The sequence below is a fragment of the Ranitomeya imitator genome, chromosome 2 (genome assembly GCF_032444005.1).
Source record: "Ranitomeya imitator isolate aRanImi1 chromosome 2, aRanImi1.pri, whole genome shotgun sequence".
NCBI classification, from domain to species: Eukaryota; Metazoa; Chordata; class Amphibia; order Anura; family Dendrobatidae; genus Ranitomeya; species Ranitomeya imitator.
Genome location: NC_091283.1, coordinates 71,045,192 through 71,071,189, shown reverse-complemented (window position 1 = coordinate 71,071,189; position 25,998 = coordinate 71,045,192). Strand labels below are relative to the sequence as shown.

General features: G+C 41.9%; 1 protein-coding gene across 4 annotated transcripts in view; it reads right to left on the bottom strand.

The window, feature by feature from the left end:
* DOCK11 (dedicator of cytokinesis 11) overlaps positions 1-25,998 on the bottom strand; it is a 421,093-nt gene that overhangs the window by 57,737 nt on the left and 337,358 nt on the right. For all 4 annotated transcript variants that reach the window (XM_069746935.1, XM_069746933.1, XM_069746934.1 and 1 more), the window contains 2 exons: positions 21,253-21,375; positions 13,315-13,428 (listed from right to left, as the gene is read on the bottom strand). In XM_069746935.1, the coding sequence (XP_069603036.1) occupies positions 13,315-13,428; positions 21,253-21,375 (237 nt within the window). The remainder of the gene's footprint in view (positions 1-13,314; positions 13,429-21,252; positions 21,376-25,998) is intronic.

The window sequence follows — 25,998 nt, the reverse complement described above, 5'->3', positions numbered from 1 at the left end:
ATCCAGTATTAGATTGGAAATCCATGTCGGTGTCCAGCTGGGGTTGTCAGGGGGTACATGGTGATGTTCCATTTCTGTCAATTTCGTCATCCACCCCTTCTGAGGTTCCAGAGTTCTTGTCTGATTACCGGGATGTATTTGATGAGCCCAAGTCCGATGCCCTACCTCCGCATAGGGATTGTGATTGTGCTATCAATTTGATTCCTCGTAGTAAGTTCCCAAAAGGCCGATTGTTTAATTTATCTGTGCCTGAGCACGCCGCTATGTGCAGTTATGTGAAGGAGTCCCTGGAGAAGGGGCATATTCGCCAGTCATCGTCGCCATTAGGAGCAGGGTTCTTTTTTGTAGCCAAGAAGGATGGTTCGCTGAGACCTTGTATAGATTACCGCCTTCTAAATAAGATCACGGTTAAATTTCAGTATCCCTTGCCGTTGTTATCTGATTTGTTTGCTCGGATTAAGGGGGCTAGTTGGTTCACCAAGATAGATCTTCGTGGTGCGTATAATCTTGTGCGAATTAAGCGAGGCGATGAATGGAAAACTGCATTTAATACGCCCGAGGGTCATTTTGAGTATCTAGTAATGCCATTCGGACTTGCCAATGCTCCATCAGTGTTTCAGTCCTTTATGCATGACATCTTCCGAGAGTACCTGGATAAATTCCTGATTGTGTACTTGGATGACATTTTGATCTTCTCGGATGATTGGGAGTCTCATGTGAAGCAGGTCAGAACGGTTTTTCAGGTCCTGCGTGCTAATTCTTTGTTTGTGAAGGGATCAAAGTGTCTCTTTGGTGTGCAGAAGGTTTCATTTTTGGGGTTCATCTTTTCCCCTTCTACTATCGAGATGGATCCTGTTAAGGTCCAAGCCATCCATGATTGGACTCAGCCGACATCTCTGAAAAGTCTGCAAAAGTTCCTGGGCTTTGCTAATTTTTATCGTCGCTTCATCTGCAATTTTTCTAGTATTGCTAAACCATTGACCGATTTGACCAAGAAGGGTGCTGATGTGGTCAATTGGTTTTCTGCTGCTGTGGAAGCTTTTCAAGAGTTGAAGCGTCGTTTTTCTTCTGCCCCTGTGTTGTGTCAACCAGATATTTCGCTTCCGTTCCAGGTCGAGGTTGATGCTTCTGAGATTGGAGCAGGGGCTGTTTTGTCGCAGAGAGGTTCTGATTGCTCAGTGATGAAACCGTGCGCCTTCTTTTCCAGGAAGTTTTCGCCTGCTGAGCGAAATTATGATGTGGGCAACCGAGAGTTGCTGGCCATGAAGTGGGCATTCGAGGAGTGGCGTCATTGGCTTGAAGGAGCTAAGCATCGCGTGGTGGTCTTGACTGATCATAAGAACTTGACTTATCTTGAGTCCGCCAAGCGGTTGAATCCTAGACAAGCTCGTTGGTCGTTGTTTTTTGCCCGTTTTGACTTTGTGATTTCATACCTTCCGGGCTCTAAAAATGTGAAGGCGGATGCTCTGTCTAGGAGTTTTGTGCCCGACTCTCCGGGTGTATCTGAGCCGGCGGGTATCCTCAAAGAGGGAGTAATTGTGTCTGCCATCTCCCCTGATTTGCGGCGAGTGCTGCAAAAATTTCAGGCTAATAAACCTGATCGTTGTCCAGCGGAGAAACTGTTTGTCCCTGATAGGTGGACGAATAAAGTTATCTCTGAGGTTCATTGTTCGGTCTTGGCTGGTCATCCTGGAATCTTTGGTACCAGAGAGTTAGTGGCTAGATCCTTTTGGTGGCCATCTCTGTCGCGGGATGTGCGTACTTTTGTGCAGTCCTGTGGGATTTGTGCTCGGGCTAAGCCCTGCTGTTCTCGTGCCAGTGGGTTGCTTTTGCCCTTGCCAGTCCCGAAGAGGCCTTGGACACATCTCTATGGATTTTATTTCAGATCTTCCCGTTTCTCAAAAGATGTCAGTCATTTGGGTGGTCTGTGATCGCTTTTCTAAGATGGTCCATTTGGTACCCTTGTCTAAATTGCCTTCCTCCTCTGATTTGGTGCCATTGTTCTTCCAGCATGTGGTTCGTTTACATGGCATTCCAGAGAATATCGTTTCTGACAGAGGTTCCCAGTTTGTTTCGAGGTTTTGGCGAGCTTTTTGTGGTAGGATGGGCATTGACTTGTCTTTCTCCTCGGCTTTCCATCCTGACTAATGGCCAGACCGAACGAACCAATCAGACCTTGGAAACATATCTGAGATGTTTTGTTTCTGCTGATCAGGATGACTGGGTGTCCTTTTTGCCTTTGGCTGAGTTCGCCCTTAATAATCGGGCTAGCTCGGCTACCTTGGTTTCTCCATTTTTCTGCAACTCTGGGTTCCATCCTCGTTTCACGTCAGGACAGGTTGAGTCTTCGAACTGTCCTGGTGTGGATACTGTGGTGGACAGGTTGCCAGCAGATTTGGACTCAGGTAGTGGACAATTTGACCTTGTCCCAGGAGAAGGCTCAACATTTTGCTAATCGCAGACGCTGTGTGGGTCCTCGACTTCGTGTTAGGGATTTGGTTTGGTTATCTTCTCGTCATATTCCTATGAAGGTTTCCTCTCCTAAGTTTAAACCTCGTTTTATTGGTCCGTAAAGGATTTCTGAGGTTCTTAATCCTGTGTCTTTTCGTCTGACCCTTCCAGATTCTTTTTCCATACATAACGTATTCCATAGGTCATTGTTGCGGAGATACGTGGCACCTATGGTTCCTTCTGTTGACCCTCCTGCCCCGGTTTTGGTGGAGGGGGAGTTGGAGTATATTGTGGAGAAGATTTTGGATTCTCGTGTTTCAAGACGGAAACTCCAGTATCTGGTTAAGTGGAAGGGTTATGCTCAGGAAGATAATTCCTGGGTCTTTGCCTCTGATGTCCATGCTCCCGATCTTGTTCGTGCCTTTCATGTGGCTCATCCTGGTCGGCCTGGGGGCTCTGGTGAGGGTTCGGTGACCCCTCCTCAAGGGGGGGTACTGTTGTGAATTCTGTGGCAGAGCTCCCTCCTGTGGTCACAAGTGGTACTTCGGCTGATTCTCTCTGTAAGCTTCCGTTGGTGGAGGGAAGTGGTACTGCGGCTTCTGAGTTTCCTCCCTCAGGTGATGTGGTGAGGTCGTTAGGTGCTGCTCTACTTAACTCCACCTAGTGCTTTGATCCTGGCTTCCTGTCAATGTTGCAGTATTGGACTTGTTTTCCTCCTGGATCGTTCCTGTGGCCTGCTGCTCTGCATAGCTAAGTTTTCCTTTGCTATTTTGTTTGCTTTTCTTCTGTCCAGCTTATCTATTTGTTTGCTGGAAGCTCTGGGATGCAGAGGGTGTACCTCCGTGCCGTTAGTTCGGTACGGAGGGTCTTTTTGCCCCCTTTGCGTGGTTTTTAGGGTTTTGTGTTGACCGCAAAGTTACCTTTCCTATCCTCGCTCTGTTCAGAAAGTCGGGCCTCACTTTGCTAAATCTATTTCATCTCTACGTTTGTCTTTTCATCTTACTCACAGTCATTATATGTGGGGGGCTGCCTTTTCCTTTGGGGTATTTCTCTGAGGCAAGGTAGGCTTATTTTCTATCTTCAGGCTAGCTAGTTTCTCAGGCTGTGCCGAGTTGCATAGGTAGCGTTAGGCGCAATCCACGGCTGCCTCTAGTGTTGTTGGATAGGATTAGGGATTGCGGTCAACAGAGTTCCCACGTCTCAGAGCTCGTTCTATGTTTTTGGATTATTGTCAGATCACTGTATGTGCTCTGACCTCTATGTTCACTGTGGTACTGAACTGCCTAATCATAACAGCTACGGTTGTGTAGTTCCCCTGCTACCTCATTATACTGTCTAGTGTAGGTACACATATCTGTGCTATCTATTCCTTGATTTGCACTGTGCATATATTACTTTATTTGGCACCTCTTTTCGTGCCTATATGTATGTGTACATTCCCATAGGAGTGGTCTGCTTTTTTATCATACACCGTATTCTCATATTTGTATGTTTGTTCTATGTATTTTTGATTAATAAAATTGGTTGATTTTTTATGGTAGTTTTGTGTATTATATTCATTCATGGGGCATTATGCTCCCTGGAATTTGTAGGTATATATATATATATATATATATATATATATATCTCCAAGCAAGTAAATCAATCATCTGTGAAATCAAACTGTCCATTTAGGAAGCAACACTGAATGACAATCAATTTCACATGCTGTTGTGCAAATGGAATAGACAACAGATGGAAATTATTGGCAATTATCAAGACCCCCTCAATAAAGGAGTGGTTCTGCAGGTGGGGACCACAGACCACATCTCAGAACTAATGCTTTCTGGCTGATGTTTTGGTCATTTTTGAATGTTGGTTGTGCTTTCACACTCGTAGTAGCATGAGACGGACTCTACAACCCACACAAGTGGCACAGGTAGTGCAGCTCATCCAGGATGGCACATCAATGCGAGCTGTGGCAAGAAGGCTTGTTGTGTCTGTCAGTGTAGTGTCCAGAGGCTGGAGGTGCTACCAGGAGGCAGGCCAGTACACCAGATGTGGAGGGGGCCAATAGGAAAGCAAAAACCCAGCAGCAGGGCCGCTACCTCCACCTTTGTGCAAGGAGGAACAGGAGGAGCACTGCCAGAGCCCAGCAATATGACCTCCAGCAGACCACAAATGTGCATGTGTCTGCACAAACGGTTAGAAACCGACTCCATGAGGATGGTCTGAGTGCCCGGCATCCACAGATGGGGGTTGTGCTCACAGCCCAACACCGTGCAGGACGCTTGGCATCTGCCACAGAACACCAGGATTGGCAAATTCGCCACTGGTGCCCTGTGCTCTTCACAGATGAAAGCAGGTTCACACGGGGCACATGTGACAGACGTGACAGAGTCTGGAGATGCCGTGGAGAGCGATCTGCCTGCAACATCCTTCAGCATGACCAGTTTGGCAGTGGGTGGGTCAGTAATGGTGTGGGGTGGCAATTCTTTGGAGGGCCGCACAGCCCTCCATGTGCTAGCCAGAGGTAGCCTGAATGCCATTAGGTACCAAGATGAGATCCTCAGACCCCCATATGCTGGTGCGGTTGGCCCTGGGTTCCTCCTAATGCAGGACAATGCCAGACCTCATGTGGCTGGAGTGTGTCTGCAGTTCCTGCAAGATGAAGCGCCATGTTGCACCACAAACTGTCCAGGAGTTGGCGGATGCTTTTGTCCAGGTCTTGGAGGAAATCCCCCAGGAGACCATCTGCCGCTTCATCAGGAGCATGTCCAGGCGTTGTACAGTAGGGAGGTCATACAGGCACGTGGAGGCCACACACAATACTGAGCATCTTTTCCTTGTCATGAGGCATTTCCACTGATGTTGGATCAGCCTGTAATTTGATTTTCCACTTTGATTTTGAGTATCATTCCAAATCCAGACCTCAATGGGATATTCATTTTGATTTACATCGATAATTGTTATGTTTTATTGTTCTGAACACATGCAACTATGCAATGAATAAAAATTTGCAACTGCAATATTTCATTCAGGGATATCTAGGATGTGGTATTTTAGTGTTCCCTTTATGTTTTTGAGCAGTATATATATATATATATATATATATATATATATATATATATATATATATATATATATATATATATATATATAATCCGCCCACATGTAGATGTCTGGTCAATTGCTGAAAAACATGTTCAGCTGGGAATGAACCTTAGCCAGTGGGTGGGGAATAATACAATGGACTGATATCATTTGAAATGTGGCTGCTGCCCACATGCTCTCTCTTACTCCATTTTGGCACAATGATGAGCATATTGCTGAGTATCCGCTTACCACCTAAACCCCTGTAACCCCTTACTTACTGGGTCCTGCATACTCCCCTAGATATTTATTATCTGCACTGTTATTAACCCCTTGATTTATATATAGGGACAGTTAGACCGTTAAACCGAGTGGGCTACTTATTGGATGTATGTGATTAAGTAACATGGGTGGCATGTTAGGTAATAGTAGTTTTGAATGTGTGATATTGTTGTGATATTACTATAGTAGTGTTGTAGTATCAATTATATATTTATTTATAGTCGACAGCTTGGAGATAAATATATATGTTTGTAATAAACTGTAGACTTGTGTGTAATAAATATTTTTTATTGATGCATGGTTTTGTCTCAGTTAGTATATAGTATAAGGAACAGATAACGTTAAGATATCACTAAGTTGTATGTTAATTGTTACTAGTGAAAGCTGGCATTTATAATTAATCAGACTTCAATAGAGGTGGAGAAAGTCCCTCTATATTTTTAGAGTAAATTTCCCCTTATTACATTCATGTAGGAGTTTTAAGGGATTTTGTAGACCAAAACATGATTATCTGCAGATACCTAGACTGTAGCTCCCTGTTACCAGACATAACTGTGTATGATCATTTTGTAGAGAAGTAAATGTAAAGCTTAAAAAGTACATGTTTGTTGTTGTTTAGAGAAGGTATCAAGGTGAGGAATTACTGCATTCTTCTGAAACCTTATGAAAGTCAACCAAAAAGTGACTCTGAGCCTCCTTTAACCCATTATCTACCAATGTCCTTTTTTTGGGACGCCTAATCTTTAGCTTCTAGCAACTAAGATTTTATAATTTTTATAATTAGGTCCAATTTTTTGTGTTGTGTTTGTAAAATGAATGTTTTCAAAATAGGAAATCATGTCATTGTCATTTTTAATTGAATATTGGGATGCCCTTTTTTGAAAAATCCGTACTTGAAAAATTTTTGCAAATTATGTTTCTGATTCATTAGGACCCAAATCATTAAAAATCTGTCATAAAAAAAATTGAAAATTGCTAATTTGGCAAGTAATGGGTTAAAAATAGACTAGCTTATAAACTAAAGGTACCATCACACATAACGATATCGTTAAGGATATCGTTGCAACGTCACGCTTTTTGTGACGTAGCAACGATCCCGCTAACGATCTCGTTATGTGTGACAGCGACCAACGATCAGGCCCCTACAGGGAGATCGTTGGTCGCTGGGGAATAATCAGGACCTTTTTTTGGTCGCTGATCACCCGCTGTCATCGCTGGATCGGCGTGTGTGACGCCGATCCAGCGATGTGTTCACTTGTAACCATCGGGTTACTAAGCGCAGGGCCGCGCTTAGTAACCCGATATTTACCCTGGTTACCGTTGTAAAAGTAAAAAAAAAAAAACACTACATACGCACATTCTGATGTCTGTCACGTCCCCCGGCGTCTACAGGGTTAAAACTGCTTTCGGAGAGCTTCCCTGCACTTACTGTCAGTGCCGGCCGTAAAGCAGAGCACAGTGGTGACGTCACCGCTGTTACTGCCGGCGCTGACACACAGTCAGTCAGTGCAGGGAAGCTCTCGGCAGCAGCGCGTGCATTAGCAACGCTCCTGCCGAAAGCAGTTTTAACCCTGTGGACACCGGGGGACGTGACATACATCAGAATGTGAGTATGTACTGCTTTTTTTTTTTTTAACTTTTACAATGGTAACCAGGATAAATATCGGGTTACTAAGCGCGGCCCTGCACTTAGTAACCCGATGTTTACCCTGGTTACCTGGGGACTTTGGCATCGTTGAAGACAGTTTCAACGATGCTGAAGTCGTTCCCCGGATCGTTGGTCGCTGGAGAGAGCTGTCTGTGTGACAGCTCCCCAGCGACCACACAACGATTTACCAACGATCACGGCCAGGTCGTATCGCTGGTCGTGATCGTTGGTAAATCGTTTAGTGTAACGGTACCTTAACTAAAGAGGACAACTGGACACCATTACCATTCTAGGTTAATTGCAGGAATTTGCTATGTCATCCAGCCTTCTTACCCCATTGATAAGGGAAACAATTAAGCTGAATACCAACAATAAGACCAGACTCTCTTCCATAAATAAAACCAGACTCTCTTCCAAGGATATATAATGTCGATGCCATTAATAAAGGATGGAGGCCTGTTCACTAAATCATGAAACATCTTTTAACTTTTCTATATTCATGGGAAAACTTACGGCTATGTGCACACATTCCTGATTTTTCGCGTTTTTTCGCTGCAAAAACGCTTACATTAAGCATCCCATCAATTTAATTCATTCTGCAATTTTTGTGCCCATGCTGCATTTTTTTCCGCAAAAAAAACGCATCATGGAAAAAAACGCAGCATGTTCATTAATTTTGCAGAGTTTTTTGCAGATTTGCTGCTATATTATTGCATTGGGAACCTCCGTAAAAATCAAGAGAAAAATCTGCAAAAAAAACAGGCAAAAAACGCAAAAAAAAACGAGCAGATTTCATGTGAAAGTAGTCCGGATTTGCTCAGGAAAATTCAGCAAACTTTCCTGAACGTGTGCACATAGCCTAAAGGGAATCTGTCTCTCTCTACTCATGCAGTCCAAACTGCGGGCAGCATGAATCAGAGGCAGGCTGCACAATTTCAAAAGGACCATAAGACAAAACTAGTCTTTCCCAGCTTTGCTTAAGGTGATTGACAGGTCTCTTGCAACGTACACACATGAGAGAAACCTGTCACCTAAAGCAGCTCTTCAAAATATACATGGCTGCAATTTTACAGTCAGGCTCTGATTCATGTTGCATGTGGTTTGGTCAGCATGAATCGAGTGACAGGTTCCCTGTAATATTCTGAGCAGACATTGAATGGGAATGAGTAAAGAATGGAAAGTGTCTGGTATGTTGCCCCATATACAGTGAGGCGAGCCCTCACCCACATTGGCTCAATAAAGTGTAGTTAAACATACATGGATTATGGGAGAAAGTTTGTCTCTGTGACGTCAATCTTGTCTTCTTCCTTACAAGGTTTATATTGCTCTACTAACATCCAAGCAACTATCTCATGCCTGATATGTACCAGTCACACTATAGGATCTGTTCTTCTTTGATTATCTCCAGAAATAAAAAAAAAAAGGTTTTCTTTTCTATTTAGTGTGGAACTTCCACCTGCTTCTCTTGTAGGAAAGGTTTGAAGAGGTACCTAATCCTTTCACTATTCAAGCCCTGGTTGTCTGCATTATCCGATTCTTCTGGTATTGTAGAATTATCATAGAATAGGTTGTGCTGAGGTTTCTACCTCTCTCTCAATCCAGTAACATCAAATACAGTCGACTGAATTAGAAATCCACATTTCCGATACCTGACTCTCAGGCTATGTGCACATGTCCGGAATGCATGCAGAATTTTCCTGAGATAAACCTGAGGTTTTCCGCAGGAATTCTGCATGCAGATTTTGCGCGGTTTTTATTGAAGATTTTATGCAGATTTTTTTGCGGTTTTCCCCAGACAATGAATTTAATGGGAAATCCGCAAAAAAATCAGCAAAAATAATGAACATGTTGCTTCTTTTTCCGGAATGCGTTTTTTTTTGTGTGGAAAAAAACGCAACATGTGCACAGAAATTGCGGAATGCCTTCTAAATGATAGGATGCATATGCATCCTTTTTTATGCATTTTGAGAGCGTTTTTATCGCGGAAAACCGCGCAAAAAATGCGAACAAAACGCGAAAATTCCGGAACGTGTGCACATACCCTAACACTACCAATATTTAGCCAAAAGGTGTCCATTGTCAAAATTATTCAGCTGATCTCTTTCCCAGCTCTCGAATTTGACGGCTCTTCTACAGACAATTCTTAGTGGAGTCTTTCTTACATGGTGCAATTTCTATTGTAGGACTACTAGCTTAGATTAAAAAAATCCCAAATAAAGTGGAAGAAAACCTTTTAAAATATCCATTACCCGCTTACAATTATAAAAGATCAGCGAGGTACTCTAGGTCTTCAATTCAAAATATTTGGTAAACCCTGTCCTTTGTCAGTAGGGTAAATATTTAATTTGGACTCCAAGATTAATGTGAATACTTCTTATTAATCAGGACAGGACTTTGTGACAGATCCACTAATGAAATTACCTTTGGCTGTCAATTTTGAGATATGTACTGTGAGACGTCTCTTCTTAGTTGATTTTGCTACCTTTATCTCTATAGGTTTTTCTGCTGCTGTAAGAGACGTAAAGGAAGTTTGGATGCAGAATGTAATGTCCTTTAGGCCTCCTTCACACGTCGGTATAAAATGTACGTTGAATAAAACAGTACCGGTGTCGGTGGTTTCCATCAATTTGTCATCCGTATGTCCATTTTCCCATACTTTACAGTGTTAAACACAACAGCTCACGGATGGCACTCGGATATCATCTGTGGGCTTACGTGTCTTTCACAGACCTATAGACTTGTGTTGGCCCTTGTCATACGTGCAACACGTACTGGAAATGTGTGAAGGAGGCTTTAGTCCCATTAACAGCACTGGCTCCCTCTATATAATGTTTTCAGTTAGGCCTCATTCAGACCTCTAATTTTCATTTACAATTTCTATCGTACCTACTATAGTCTTTGGGGCTGTTCACATGTCGATCTATTTTTTTGGTGGACCAAGTGGTCCATGCTAAATTGTGGAGACATGTCTGATATTGATCCAAGTATCAGATCAAAATGGGCAATGGGAGTCTATGGGTCCGTTTTTCACAGGTTTCTAGACAGAAGAAGGTAGAGAAATGTTTCTCTCTTTTTCCTAATCTGTGAAAAACTGATAAAGTTCTGTAGTGCAGTGGTCCTTTCAGACCACCTACAGACTCTAAACGTTCATGCAGTCCAGCTCCTATGAAGAAGTGACATTCTCAAAAGTCCCTGCATAGTAGCCAAAGTCCCCATAAAAAAAAGGCACAGACGGGTTATTAAATAAGCACTTCCTCTTCCATACACAGAAATCATGTGATCGCTGGGTATAGGGAGGGAGCAAGGACCGCTGGATCATAGGAGGCAGCAAGCTGCATTTCCCTTGTAACTGTGACTAATATACCAGCCCCAGTCACAAGAGAAATAAGATGAAAATATAAAATATTGAAACGCCCCCTCCTCTTTATAACCTTAAAGGGGACACAATATATTAAAAATAAAATTATCATATAAATAAATAAAAAGTAGCCAATAAAAAAAATAAATTAAAACACCCGTTGGTTTATTCCTTTTTGCCCCCCCTTTTCTCTATTTGAGGCAGTCTGTCCTTTATACCGGCCCATTGTGGCAATTATTTATACATTGGGGAGGTCCAATATTGGTTGTGAGACCCTATGTTTTAGGGCCTTGGGTGATTTCTATTATATGCCGCTTAGCTTCTCAGACATATGGGTACTAGTATTAGCACTTTTTTGGCTTATGTACTTTTGGCCATCCTCTAGCATGTGTTTTATGCAGATGGTTGTTGCATATATGTATCCATAGTTACTGTACTTTGTGGCCCTTAGTACGGTATTTTGTATAATTTTGGATTTATTCACTGCTTTTTATATTTATTTACTAATAAAAATGATTTTACATTTTAATTGTGGGATCTCTTCTTGGTTCCATTAAGATTGATATGGGACTTTGTGTTGTAGTACTTTGCTCTAGTCAGGGCAGAGAAGTACATCTGCGCAGGAGCGTGATGCCAGCAAGACTGTGTAGATGACGTAGGGACGCGTCATCCACACGAAGCAAGAAGGAGGGCGGCATTGCAAGAAGAAGGGCGGCGGCAGCGGACCAAGACCAGCGACACCCCTCAGACCAGATTGTACCCGTTGGTGCGTATAATAAAGGTATTTTTCTGGTCTTGCATGTCGGGTTGGGGACTTATATACGGTATCTTAGAATGTTGTACATCAGGCCTGAAAGGTGGTGGCCGTATCTCCTATCAGTCAAACCTGGTGACAGATTCCTTTTAAGCTGAATATTGCTGCATCCATAGAAGGGGCAGTGCAGTAAATGATAGCTTCTATGAAAACTGTGTCGCACCAGGTTGGTATACCTCACCAACACCTTGCTGGTGCCTCACAGTTTGAGAATAAAGGTACCGTCACACTAGACGATATCGCTAGCGATCCGTGACGTTGCAGCATCCTCGCTAGCGATATCGTCCAGTGTGACAGGCAGCAGCGATCAGGCCCCTGCTGTGCTGTCGCTGGTCGGGGAAGAAAGGCCAGAACTTTATTTGGTCGCTGGACTCCCCGTAGACATCGCTGAATCGGCGTGTGTGACACCGATTCAGCGATGTCTTCACTGGTAACCAGGGTAAACATCGGGTAACTAAGCGTAGGGCCGCGCTTAGTAACCCGATGTTTACCCTGGTTACCATCCTAAAAGTAAAAAAAACAAACACTACATACTTACCTACAGCCGTCTGTCCTCCAGCGCTGTGCTCTGCTCTCCTCCTGCACTGGCTGTGAGCGCCAGTCAGCCGGAAAGCAGAGCGGTGACGTCACCGCTCTGCTTTCCGGCCGCTGTGCTCACACAGACAGTACAGGAGGAGTGCAGAGCACAGCGCTGGAGGACAGACGGCTGTAGGTAAGTATGTAGTGTTTGTTTTTTTTACTTTTAGGATGGTAACCAGGGTAAACATCGGGTTACTAAGCGCGGCCCTGCGCTTAGTTACCCGATGTTTACCCTGGTTACCGGCATCGATGGTCGCTGGAGAGCGGTCTGTGTGACAGCTCTCCAGCGACGCTGCAGCGATCCGGATCGTTGTCGGTATCGCTGCAGCGTCGCTAAGTGTGACGGTACCTTAACTTGTCTAGAATTCACAGAAACTTACAATCGATTTAAATCGGTGATCTCCAAAACCTGTCTGACCAGTTGTTACAGTGGACTTCAGATATTGTTTTGATGCATTTTGGTAAATTGATATATTTGTTAGCTTTTCTTTTTTAGTCAAAGAGGTTGCAACCAGATATTCCTTTAAAGTCTGCATTAACATACTGAAAAGTGGTCAGCACCATTTTTTTCCAAACTCAACAAACTTCAAGCATAGGGTATTTTTGTACTTTGGTTTCTCTACAAAACTTAAAGAGGTTGACCACTACTAACCCCTTCTTGATCAAAATGTTTGGCCCCGATAAAATAAAAAAGCTTATACTCGCCTCCCAGGCCGACACCGTTCCAGTGTTGTCAGCACTCATGGTCCAGGGGCTCTCTCTTGCGGTTGCATCACACGTGGTGCCTGGCGCCCTATCAGCGCTGGCATCCCTGTCCCCACCTTCATGAAGAAGAAGTGAGAGAGCAGCCGCAGACCGGACTTCCTCTTTGAACACCGGGCACCATGTGTCATGCAACCGCACGAGAGCCCCGGGACCGCGAGTGCAGACCCTGCTGGAATGACATCAGCACAGGAGAGGAGTATGAGCTTTATTATTTTATCAGGGCCAAACATTTAGATCAAGAAGGGGTTGTTCTAGTAGTGGAGAACCACTTCAAAGAAAAAAAGATAAATGCATGTAGAAAACTTCAATGATAAAATCCATTTTTAATCTGCAAATTTGTCTTACCTGACCATAAAAAGCCACCCTGAAATAAGTTCCCAGAAGCCGCTTTCCAGACTGCATGACTTCCAGGATTTTCGTATACGCATTGTGGAGAGTCCTATATAGTTGCGTGAGTTTCTAAGTGATAAAAAAAAAAAAAGAATTTACACTAATACCAAAAAGGAGATCATTCTTATTCTTAAGTTGTATAATAACATTATGTAAGTAAGGAATGCAAAACAAGTATAATGTAAATATAACATTGCACGCCTCGTGCTGACGGGCAGTAACAATCCTCATCAATTATTTGATGGTCTTGAAACACTTTTTGAGAGGAATAGGAGTTACAGATGGCTATTTTTTGCAGTCTGGAAAAGATTATTTTGTAAGATTTCCTCTGTAAACCTAAACTGAATTCTAATCAGAAAATGACCTATTTTTTTAAACAGGAGTTTATGATAAATGCATTCTTGAAGAAAAAAATTGTGTTTTTTTCCAACTTCCTTATGATCCATATAAAAAAATGAAATCTTGCAAGATACTCTAGACTAATACTTCCCACACTTCACAAAATACTTTACAGCAGTCTTATTATCATCACAGATGACATTAAAATGAATATCAACACCTCTATATACTAGGGATGAGATATTTGATTTGTGCTGCCCAGATCCAAGGATCAAGCTACTCGATACAGTAGTTAAAAACAGGATCCACCATTTACAAGAGCTCCCCTCCTCTCCTAATCTCAATGACCTTTACCTTGATTAGAGCAAGGTCAGATAAGTCTTCTGTGCAAACAAATAGGGTCTGAGTCAGTGTATTGGTGCTACTGTCCATGGGAAGAACAGGAGGTATGATTCTAAGATTAGACCTTATGGCCAATGAATTGACAATTTGAAAAATGTAGTTTTTTTAGTACTATAGCTAGTGATGAGAAATAATGATTTTTTTTATTATAATTTAAAAAAAATGTTGACATAAAACAATTATAGAAATAGATACACTGCTTAGGATTCACTGACAGATGTATGCAACTGCCATAGACCGACAAAATGCACAGCGTGTATGCCACAAGCAAAATGTGGGTGTCACTTATTTTCATAGACCTACAGTACAGACCAAAAGTTTGGACACACCTTCTCATTTAAAGATTTTTCTGCATTTTCATGACTATGAAAATTGTAAATTCACACTGAAGGCATCAAAACTATGAATTAACACATGTGGAATTATATACTTAGCAAAAAAGTGTGAAACAACTGACAATATGTCTTATATTCTAGGTTCTTCAAAGTAGCCAACTTTTGCTTTGATGACTGCATTGCACACTCTTGGCGTTCTCTTGATGAGCTTCAAGAGGTAGTCACCGGGAATGGTTTTCACTTCACAGGGGTGCCCTGTCAGGTTTAATAAGGATCTCTGGCCTTATAAATGGGGTTGGGACTATCAGTTGTGTTGAGCAGAAGTCTGGTGGATACACAGTTGGTAGTCCTACTGAATAGACTGTTAGAATTTGTATTATGGCAAGAAAAAAGCAGCTAAGTAAAGAAAAACGAGTGGCCATCATTACTTTAAGAAATGAAGGTCAATTAGTCCGAAAAATTGGGAAAACTTTGAAAGTGTCCCCAAGTGAAGTTGCAAAAACCATCAAGCGCTACAAAGAAACTGGCTCACATGAGGACCGCCCCAGGAAAGGAAGACCAAGAGTCACCTCTGCTTCTGAGGATAAGTTTATCTGAGTCACCAGCCTCAGAAATCGCAGGTTAACAGCAGCTCAGATAAGAGACCAGGTCAATGCCACACAGAGTTCTAGCAGCAGACACATCTCTACAACAACTGTTAAGAGGAGACTTTGTGCAGCAGGCCTTCATGGTAAAATAGCTGCTAGGAAACCACTGCTAAGGACAGGCAACAAGCAGAAGAGACTTGTTTGGGCTAAAGAACACAAGGAATGGACATTAGACCAGTGGAAATCTGTGCTTTGGTCTGAAGAGTCCAAATTTGAGATCTTTGGTTCCAACCACCGTGTCTTTGTGCGACACAGAAAAGGTGAACCGATGGACTCTACATGCCTGGTTCCCACCGTGAAGCATGGAGGAGGAGGTGTGATGGTGTGGGGGTGCTTTGCTGGTGACACTGTTGGGGATTTATTCAAAATTGAAGGCATACTGATTGAACCAGCATGGCTACCACAGCATCTTGCAGCGGCATGCTATTCCATCCGGTTTGCATTTGGTTGGACCATCATTTATTTTTCATCAGGACAATGACCCCAAACACACCTCCAGGCTGTGTAAGGGCTATTTGACCAAGAAGGAGAGTGATGGGGTGCTACGCCAGATCACCTGGCCTCCACAGTCACCAGACCTGAACCAAATCGAGATGGTTTGGGGTGAGCTGGACCACAGCGTGAAGGCAAAAGGGCCAACAAGTGCTAAGCATCTCTGGGAACTCCTTCAAGATTGTTGGAAGACCATTTCCGTTGACTACCTCTTGAACTCATCAAGAGAATGCCAAGAGTGTGCAAAGCAGTCATCAAAGCAAAAGGTGGCTACTTTGAAGAGCCTAGAATAGAAGACATATTTTCAGTTGTTTCACACATTTTGTTAAGTATATAATTCCACATGTGTTAATTCATAGTTTTGATGCCTTCAGTGGGAATTTACAATTTTCAAAGTCATGAAAATACAGAAAAATCTTTAAATGAGAAGGTGTGTCCAAACTTTTGGTCTGTACTGTATGTATATTTATCCTTGAGGCAAATTTCACAGCCTTATCAACATACGCTTCCCATTATTGTACTTGTATTGGTAATATACATTTTGCTGAAGTTAGATTACATTATAAGAGGAAATACAGCAAAACCTCTGAGACACCAACTTAAAGGGAACCTGTCACCCCGTATTTTAAAGATGAGATAAAAATGGCATTAACAAGGGCCAGAGCTGAGCTTTACAGTACTGTCTTCTGTGTGTTTATATTCCGCACCTATGTTGCCGAAATACCTTTTGAAAGTCGGCGTTTGGTGCTGTCACTCAGACAGGTCTGGTCAGATGGGCGTTGATAAGTTGCGGTTCCTCCCCCACCTCTTGCGTTTCCCTGCGAATGTTATTCCCGCCGTCAGCGTTGTGCTTAGCGCCTGCGCACTAACGTATAATTTGGCGCCTGCGTATTATGGTTTTCCCAACTGTGGGCATATCATAATGGACATTACTGCGCATGCGCGTGTTGGCACTTTTACCTGTGTGCCCCGGAAGTGGTCATATGCGCATACTGTATAGCTGGATGCCGGTAACAGTTTCTCAGCCCCACCTGCGATCGTAAGTTTTACCGGCATCCAGCTATACATTAAATGCGCATATAACCACTTTCGGGGCACACAGGTAAAAGTGCCGACAAGCGCCTGCGCAGTGATGTAACGTACGCTATGCCCACAGTTGGGCACAGCATAATGCGCAGGTGCAAGAGGCTCATTTAATGCGCAACTGCGAAAAAAGTGCACGATCTGTGTGATTCACAGAGCGCATTTAAGTCATACACGCCGAGGAGCAGGGGGGAGGAACCGCAACTTCTCAACGCCCATCTGACCAGACCTGACTGAGTGACAGCACCAAACGCCGACTTTCAAAAGGTATTTCGGCAAGATAGGTGCGGAATATAAACACACAGAAGACAGTACTGTAAAGCTCAGCTCTGGCCCTTGTTAATGCCATTTTTATCTCATCTTTAAAATACGGGGTGACAGGTTCCCTTTAAAATTGCAGTGGAAAGTGGGTTTTCTCATATAATTTGGGTGGTAGTTATAATGCATGGTGGAATTAAAAGTCTGATGTAAAATCTGGATAGTCTTATTAAACATTTAACTTTACAATCCTGCCCTGTAGCAAACATCAATCATTCTGGGCTCTACATACAGATCTCGCTGTGGACTAAGTACAAAGTTTTGCTGCGATTAATAAAAACATGACCCTCCAGATGGTTCTGTGACTTTCCGAGTAATTTATTTACTCAGTTTCAGTTACATTCCAGATTTAATTTATCAAGTCTTCTTATATTTTGTTTTACCACTCTAAATGCTTTATGCAAAGCAACCACAAAGTCTTTTTATATGTTTACAATAACCGAGAAAACTATTTACTTGCAAAAGCTCTGCATTACATTACTACATCAGCGATGAGAATTTAAGGAGTTTTCCCACCGTAAACATTTTTTTAATCAGGTTCATTTTGTTTAAACAAACTTTGTCATTTACAACAGTACAACGATTACAAGTATAACAAGAGAGGTGAATAAAGGAACAAAAATCACAATACAATATGGTCTATCTGCATTTACACGTCAGCACATCTTATTAATAACGGGGTTACACCATTATGACATGACAACAATTTACGCGTGACTTTTATGACCCAGGTTAGCGCCACTAATTATTAACAATTTTGTAAGAAAGAATCAATCTGATTGGGGACATCTGATGGGCAAGAATAGGGAGACCCTCTCTGCGATCTAAGAGAACCCAGGATAAGTTAAAATTATACTGTGAGGAGTAAGAGCCGGTCCATTGCATCTTGAAGTATCACTGGTGAAGGGAGGCCTGGGACATCTACCACTGTTTCCAGATTTGATAGAATTTGGGTAATGCATTTCTTTTTAGGTACAAACCCCTCTTTAGGCGTATTATGTTGTTCATTTTATTCCCGAATTCAGCCAGTGGTAGGCTAACAACTTTCCGGCCTGATCTAAAATGCATGAAATACCCAAGCTCATTGGAGAATCTGGATCAGCCGCCTTCTCCTGTAGACCCAGGACACATGACAGTAGATTCAGTAGTATTTGGATGTTATAAACTTGTCTCACAAGATCCAGAATGTCCTTCGAAAATTTTTCAATATTCCCACACTCCCACATCATGTGCATAAGATGTGCATTACCTTGCCCACATCTAGGACACAACGCGTCCTGTCTGTCCTCAATTTTATACAACATACTAGGCGTTCTGTAAATTCTATGTAAAAGAAAGAGCTGAAATAACCGCTTTCCTTCAGATACAGCCAACCCAGGGGTTTGTTCCAACACATCTACCCATTGCTCCTCTGTCAGGGGGCCCAAATCTCTTTCGCACTTGGATCTAACCTGCATTGGAAATTTTCCCAGACATGATGGCAGGAGTTTCTTATACAACATAGATGTGGTACCTCTGGAAGATTCGGACTTAAGCAGACATCATTTTATTCACTTTTAATGTTGGTTAAACTTGCTTGTTTTCCAAAGGCATGACTCAATTGTAAATTGTGAAAAGGCTTTATGTGGGATTCTAAATTCTGTTTTAGTTTGATCAAAAATTTTCAATATGTTATTTTGAAATAACTGAGTCAGTTATTCCCTTGTCCTCCCATAGTTTGAAACCTGCGAGTTTCTGACACTCCACCAAACCTGGGTATCTTCACCAAACCTGGGTTATGCCAAACAGGATAATATTCCGAATATCCTGATATACTCAATACTTTTTTACCCCTATCCCATACCTTGAAGATCACAGCAAGTATTGGATGTTTCACTTTATTGATTAGCGAACCTCTTGTCTCCAGAACTCCCACAGGGTTTTTCCAGCATGTGCCCCCTTATATCGTATGCCTCATCTGTCCCCCTCTAATGTGTGGCAATTGTGATGCAATGTAATACACACATGGATTTGGTACTGGCAAACCCCCATCTCCCTTTTTCCTCTGAAGGATCTCTAACCTAATTCTCTATGCAAATTACCTCTTCAGAGAAATTCTCACAATTTGTTTCTTCCAAATAAGTTCCCTGAACAGAGTGTTAATTTTGTTGAAAAATTGTCTATGTATCCAGACCGGGGCATTATTTAAAAGGTACAGAAGTTGTGGCATCAGTACCATTCTAATCAGATTAGCTCTGCCAATGACAGCGTTAACCTTAGTTCTAAATTGGGCCAGTAAGGGGTCTAGGTTAAGAGATTGTATTCCATTGGTCTCACGCTGACAGTTATCCCCAGGTATCTGAACGTATCCACTTCTGCAATCTGTAATAGAGTTATGAACTCCGGTGGGGAGGATGCATTGGCATCAGAGCAGACTTTCACCAATTCATCAAAAGTCCAGACCACTTTCCATATTCCTCAATTATATTCATGGCCAGTATGATATAGACCTGGACCTTTCCTAAGTATAGAAGAAGGTTATCTGCATAGAGGGATACTATCTGCTCAATGAGACCACACCTAATGCCACACATTTCTCTGGAGGATCTGAGCAAGACCGCCAATGGCTCTACGGCCATTGCAAATAGTAGCAGGGAGAGAGGGCACCCCTGCCGGGTGACTCTTCTCCGTGTAGAATCTCTGCTTAATTAAAAACTGTTTATTAAAGTCTAAAGACATCTGATGCCCTTTAAGTACTGTCTGTGCCCTCTCAGGGGCAACCTTCGCTTCTTGAGTAGGGTCTAGCATCAGGCTACTCTCCGCATCTGCAAGACCCCGCACCAAAGTATTAGTCAGCTCTCTAGTTTACATTTTTCTAGTTCAAATTTCTCTACTATATAGTCCACGAACAAACACCTTCATGGTATCCCAGAGTATATGGTTAGGAGCTGTATAATCATTCATAGTAAAATATTCTAGAATACTCATATGGAGAGAGCCTCATATTAATTGGATCCAGAAGGGGTTTAGAAACCGAGGAGTTCTAGCAAGGTGATCCAAATTACCTAGTAGAAGGCGAATACGGAGAGGAAAATGATCTGACACCCTGCAGGATAAATAGGTAGCCGAGTGTATATATATGGTAGCACTAATGAATTTCCAACAGCCAAGTCAATCCTAGATAAGAACTAATGGGAATTAGAGTAGGATGAATATTGTCATACTCCGGGGTTTATAATACACCATAAATCAACATAACCCGTCTACTCCATCAGTCTAGCAAGTCTAGTCTAGCCCAATAGGGATGTAAGCAATTATGAAAATCTCCAACTATAAGAGTTGGGAAGTCAGGGAAATATTTTCTTAAGCGATTTCCCCCTGAGTAGGGTGATGGTATATATATTACAACCATAATGAGTTTTACATTATATATAGTACAAATGCATGCACATACGCATACATATTTATCATCTGTATCTATAATGGACTTAATACAAGAAAAAGGGACCAATCTGTGAAATAAAACACTCACTCCTCTAGAATGCGTAGAGTACACTGAATGATATTCATAAGCGATTTTTACTGCATGAAATGAATCCTGTCCTTCACCATGCAGGTTTCACAAATAGAAAAAAATATCTGGGTGAAACTGTTTTAAGTATGTAAACACCGCACATCTCTTAGTGGCTTCCCTCATCCCCTGGATATTCCACACCACTATATCTAGCATTGGTGACATATTAGTATATTTGTATATGTAATATGAGCTTGTACCCTTAGTGCACAGACATGTATAAATATATTTCTAGCGACATTAAATTTAGGCAGTAATGTGACCAATAAAAAAAATATAAGAAAAGGGAGAAAACTAACAATAGAGAAAACATTCAACAACCAACATGGCAGTTTTCACATTTCTCTCAGATGGAGAGAAGTGGGGCTAGCGAATAGCCATAGTCCACCCTGTCTCGCCTTTTATTTTACAAGGGTACTTAGAGATGCATTCTGCTTCATGTCCACTTTGGGACAACCAAGGTATATATCACTGTAGACATTTACGGCATATAACCACTGTCTGTGATAAATGACATATGTGAGGTTAACTCATAAGGAGAACAGTAATCCCTTGAACGTTAATTACTCCAATGGAGGGGCCCCTGGTTGCCTACTCCAAGCAGAAATTGAATGTATGGGTGACCGTGGATGTGTGTGGCTATCTCCCTTCCACTCTGTGTAATGAGTGAACTAAATTCTGTTACATGTATTTCATTGACACATAAAGCATACTGAACACAAACCTCAAATTCTCGCCTCTTTTCATAAATTGGAATAAGAAGTTTTGAGACTTCAGATATGGTTTCGTATCTCTCTGCTTTCCACATGCCGTCTACACACTGCTCCAGCAGCTCCACCAACACCTCCTGGTAGGATAAAACAGAAAATAGTGAAAAATCTAAATTGGACTATAAATTAATTATGAGAAGAACCATACTATTACTAATATTTTTTTTTTTCAACTGACTTCTCTATGATCCTAGCTACATAAGAAATTAACGGAAACAGTTTTATGTAAATGTTGACCTGTAAAACACCTGGGGTGGCACTGGGAATTCTAGCTATAGTTTCTCTGAAATGCCAGAGCATTTCAGAGAAAAATATACATGGCTGCAATCCTGCATCCATTCTCAGATTCATGCTGCCCATTGTTTGCCCTTCATGAAATGGGTGAAAGGTTCCTTTTAAATCCCACAAATTCCACTCAAATCCATTTTTATTCATACATGGTCACTTGTGACTTCAGCAAGAAGTAGATTTGCGTTTTAAGTTATGGCAGGTTCTGATTCTGACTTTTAAATCTGTTACGAGGCCCATTCCTTCTCCCTTTCTCTACTTTACCTCTTTAAAAACAAATGTGGCTAGAGCAAAGTATAATATTATAAAATCACAAATATTTGAGCAAAACAGAAGCTTACGTCGCTTAATAAATATATCTAACACCATTTGATGTCTGTCTGTTGCAGATCCTTGCTCTCAAGTCTACAAGGAGAGAAAATAATAAAATGGGCAGACCGATTACTGGGACACTAATGCCACGGAGATTGGCCCTTCTACAGTTATAATAGTTTTGTGTTAAATTTATGCTGAAACATTCCTCTTTCACAAGTCTGATTTTCTCGTATGTGTGTGATGTCTGTTTTTAACGTATAAAACATGTACCCATTATAGTTAATGGTGCCGTTTTTCTGAATGGTTGTCCGCATAATAAAACAAAAACAAAACATAGTCATGATGCAAATTCTACTCTAAGTCTCTAGGCCCGATTCATTCTTCAAAATGTCGCCTTTGTCTTCAACTACTAAGAGAGGGAGATAAATGTTCATGCACACTGACATTTTTCGCATTCTCATCTCCATTTTCCGTTGGCATCGTCCACTCATTGCTTTGTGATCCTGTGTGCAGCGAGTGGCCGCTGCAGATAGGACTTAAGGTACCGTCACATTTAGCGACGCTGCAGCCATATAGACAGCGATATAGATCGCTGCAGCGTCGCTGTTTAGGTCGCTAGGAGATGTCAAACACGGCAACAGCTGAGCGATGCAGGAGCGATCCAGTGACGTACTTATCGTTCTCGCTGGTCGTTGCTCCATGAAAAAACATTGCTGGCATCGTTGCTTTTGCTGTCAAACAGGAGGAATCACGCTGACCTAACGACCAAATAAAGTTCTGGTCTTTCAGCGACGACCAGCGATGTCACAGCAGGATCCTGATCGCTGCTGCGTGTCAAACACATATTAATCTTTTCCTTTTATTAGCCAGTCTCAGATATGGCTTTTTCTTTGCCACTCTGCCCTGAAGGCCAGCATCCCGGAGTTGCCTCTTCACTGTAGACGTTGACACTAGCGTTTTGCGTGTACTATTTAATGAAGCTGCCAGTTGAGAACCTGTGAGGCGTCGATTTCCTCAAACTACAGACTCTAATGTACTTGTCTTGTTGCTCAGTTGTGCAGCGGGCCTCACACTTCTCTTTCACCTCTGGTTAGAGCCTGTGTGTGCTCTCCTCTGAAGGGAGTAGTACACACCGTTGTAGGAAATCTTCAATTTCTTGGCAATTTCTCGCATGGAATAGCCTTCATTTCTAAGAACAAGAATGTACTGTCGAGTTTCACATGAACGTTCTTTTTTTCTGGCCATTTTGAGAGTTTAATGGAACCAACAAATGTAATGTTCCAGATTCTCAACTACCTCAAAGGAAGGTCAGGTTTATAGGTTCCCTAATCAGCCAAACTGTTTTCCGCTGTGCTAACATACTTGCATAAGGGTATTCTAATCATCCATTAGCCTTCTTACACAGTTAGCAAACACAAATTACCGTAAGAACACTGGAGTGATGGTTGTTGGAAATGGGCCTCTATACACCTATGAAGAAATAGTTATTTACCACATTAACAATGTATAGAGTGTACTGCTGAATCATCTAATGTTAGCTTCATTGGAAAAAAACTGCTTTTCTTTCAAAAATAAGGAAATTTCTAAGTGACTCTAAACTTTTGAACGGTAGTGTACTTTGTGGTTACTTCTGAAAGATGTTTGGGACAACTCTCTTTCGAGTTCTTTCAAAAACTGCATGCGGGCATTGATGCTCTTTTGAAGACGAAGTGTCATATATTAATTTTATTTAGATTTCTGTTTTGCTTATTCACTTTGCATTTTGTTAACTGAGAAAAATAAACTATTAACATTTCCATTTTTTAAATCATCCCTACTTTGCAGCATTTTTCCCACCCAAGCCGAAAACATATACACAGCACTATATATGACTATAGTCCTCGTAAAGATTCCAAGTTTGGCACTATACCTCACAATACCACAATGAAGACCCAATCTGAACAGGTGGTGCTCAGTATTCAAGAATTGCCAGCACAGATAACCATATAGTTTTTCAATAAAGTTCAGGAAACACATGCGACACCTACCAGGTAATTTTCATATTACTTGTATTCCATAATAAAAGATTCCATGATCATTGAGGGAATATATTTAGAGCTCCTTATCACAGAGTTGTAATGATCATGGAATTCTTGATTATGGAATAAAAGCAATATGAAAAATTACCTGGCGAGTGCTGTATGAATTTCTTAGGACTTGATTTAAAAACTGAATATGGCTACATTCTGCTGGAGATATGAGACGTGCTGTATAATTTTTGGTCTTCAGTTGAAGGCTAAGTGATGCTACTTCTCAAGGGAAAAAAAATGTTTGCATGTTTGTCATGACTGAGTAGCCATAGAGGTTGTATAATCAAACAAAAAATAACATGCTAAACCACTATAAACATATTTTCACTAAAAACAGTTTACAGATTCTGACAAATATACTTGTAGGAGTTGTACTCTTATGAGAATACACTACATCCGTGGGCTGAAATCAGAAGCCCGTACATAGTCACACAACCGCTGGTTGGTGCAAAATGCAAATAGGCCAAGTCCTGATGATTCTCATTCAAAAATGTAAGAGAACAGTGCATGCTGCAATTGTTTTTACATGGACACTCGTAAAAAAACGAAACACTCATCTAAACAGCCATATTAAATAACATTGTTCCACATGCTATCTGATATTAACACAGTCAGCAGCCCAACGTAAGACTTGCTCATGTGAGAGGGATTGTCTACAGACACTCATTAGGTTAAAGTTGACATCGCCAGCCAGACATTTGGCCTGCGTGGAAAACACCCATGTGCTACCAGTTTTTCATGCATTCAAAATCATTCATGGTTGTTTAAATAAGACCACATGAAGTCCATGTGCCCTAATAGGACATACAGTGGGGCAAAAAAGTATTTAGTCAGTCAACAATAGTGCAAGTTCCACCACTTAAAAAGATGAGAGGAGTCTGTAATTTACATCATAGGTAGACCTCAACTATGGGAGACAAACTGAGAAAAAAAAATCCAGAAAATCACATTGTCTGTTTTTTTAACAATTTATTTGCATATTATGGTGGAAAATAAGTATTTGGTCAGAAACAAACAATCAAGATTTCTGGCTCTCACAGACCTGTAACTTCTTCTTTAAGAGTCTCCTCTTTCCTCCACTCATTACCTGTAGTAATGGCACCTGTTTAAACTTTTTATCAGTATAAAAAGACACCTGTGCACACCCTCAAACAGTCTGACTCCAAACTCCACTATGGTGAAGACCAAAGAGCTGTCAAAGGACACCAGAAACAAAATTGTAGCCCTGCACCAGGCTGGGAAGACTGAATCTGCAATAGCCAACCAGCTTGGAGTGAAGAAATCAACAGTGGGTTAATAATTAGAAAATGGAAGACATACAAGACCACTGATAATCTCCCTCGATCTGGGGCTCCACGCAAAATCCCACCCCGTGGGGTAAGAATGATCACAAGAACGGTGAGCAAAAATCCCAGAACCACGCGGGGGGACCTAGTGAATGAACTGCAGAAAGCTGGGACCAATGTAACAAGGCCTACCATAAGTAACACACTACGCCACCATGGACTCAGATCCTGCAGTGCCAGACGTGTCCCACTGCTTAAGCCAGTACATGTCCGGGCCCGTCTGAAGTTTGCTAGAGAGCATTTGGATGATCCAGAGGAGTTTTGGGAGAATGTCCTATGGTCTGATGAAACCAAACTGGAACTGTTTGGTAGAAACACAACTTGTCGTGTTTGGAGGAAAAAGAATACTGAGTTGCATCCATCAAACACCATACCTACTGTAAAGCATGGTGGTGGAAACATCATGCTTTGGGGCTGTTTCTCTGCAAAGGGGCCAGGACGACTGATCCGGGTACATGAAAGAATGAATGGGGCCATGTATCGTGAGATTTTGAGTGCAAACCTCCTTCCATCAGCAAGGGCATTGAAGATGAAACGTGGCTGGGTCTTTCAACATGACAATGATCCAAAGCACACCGCCAGGGCAACGAAGGAGTGGCTTCGTAAGAAGCATTTCAAGGTCCTGGAGTGGCCTAGCCAGTCCCCAGATCTCAACCCTATAGAAAACCTTTGGAGGGAGTTG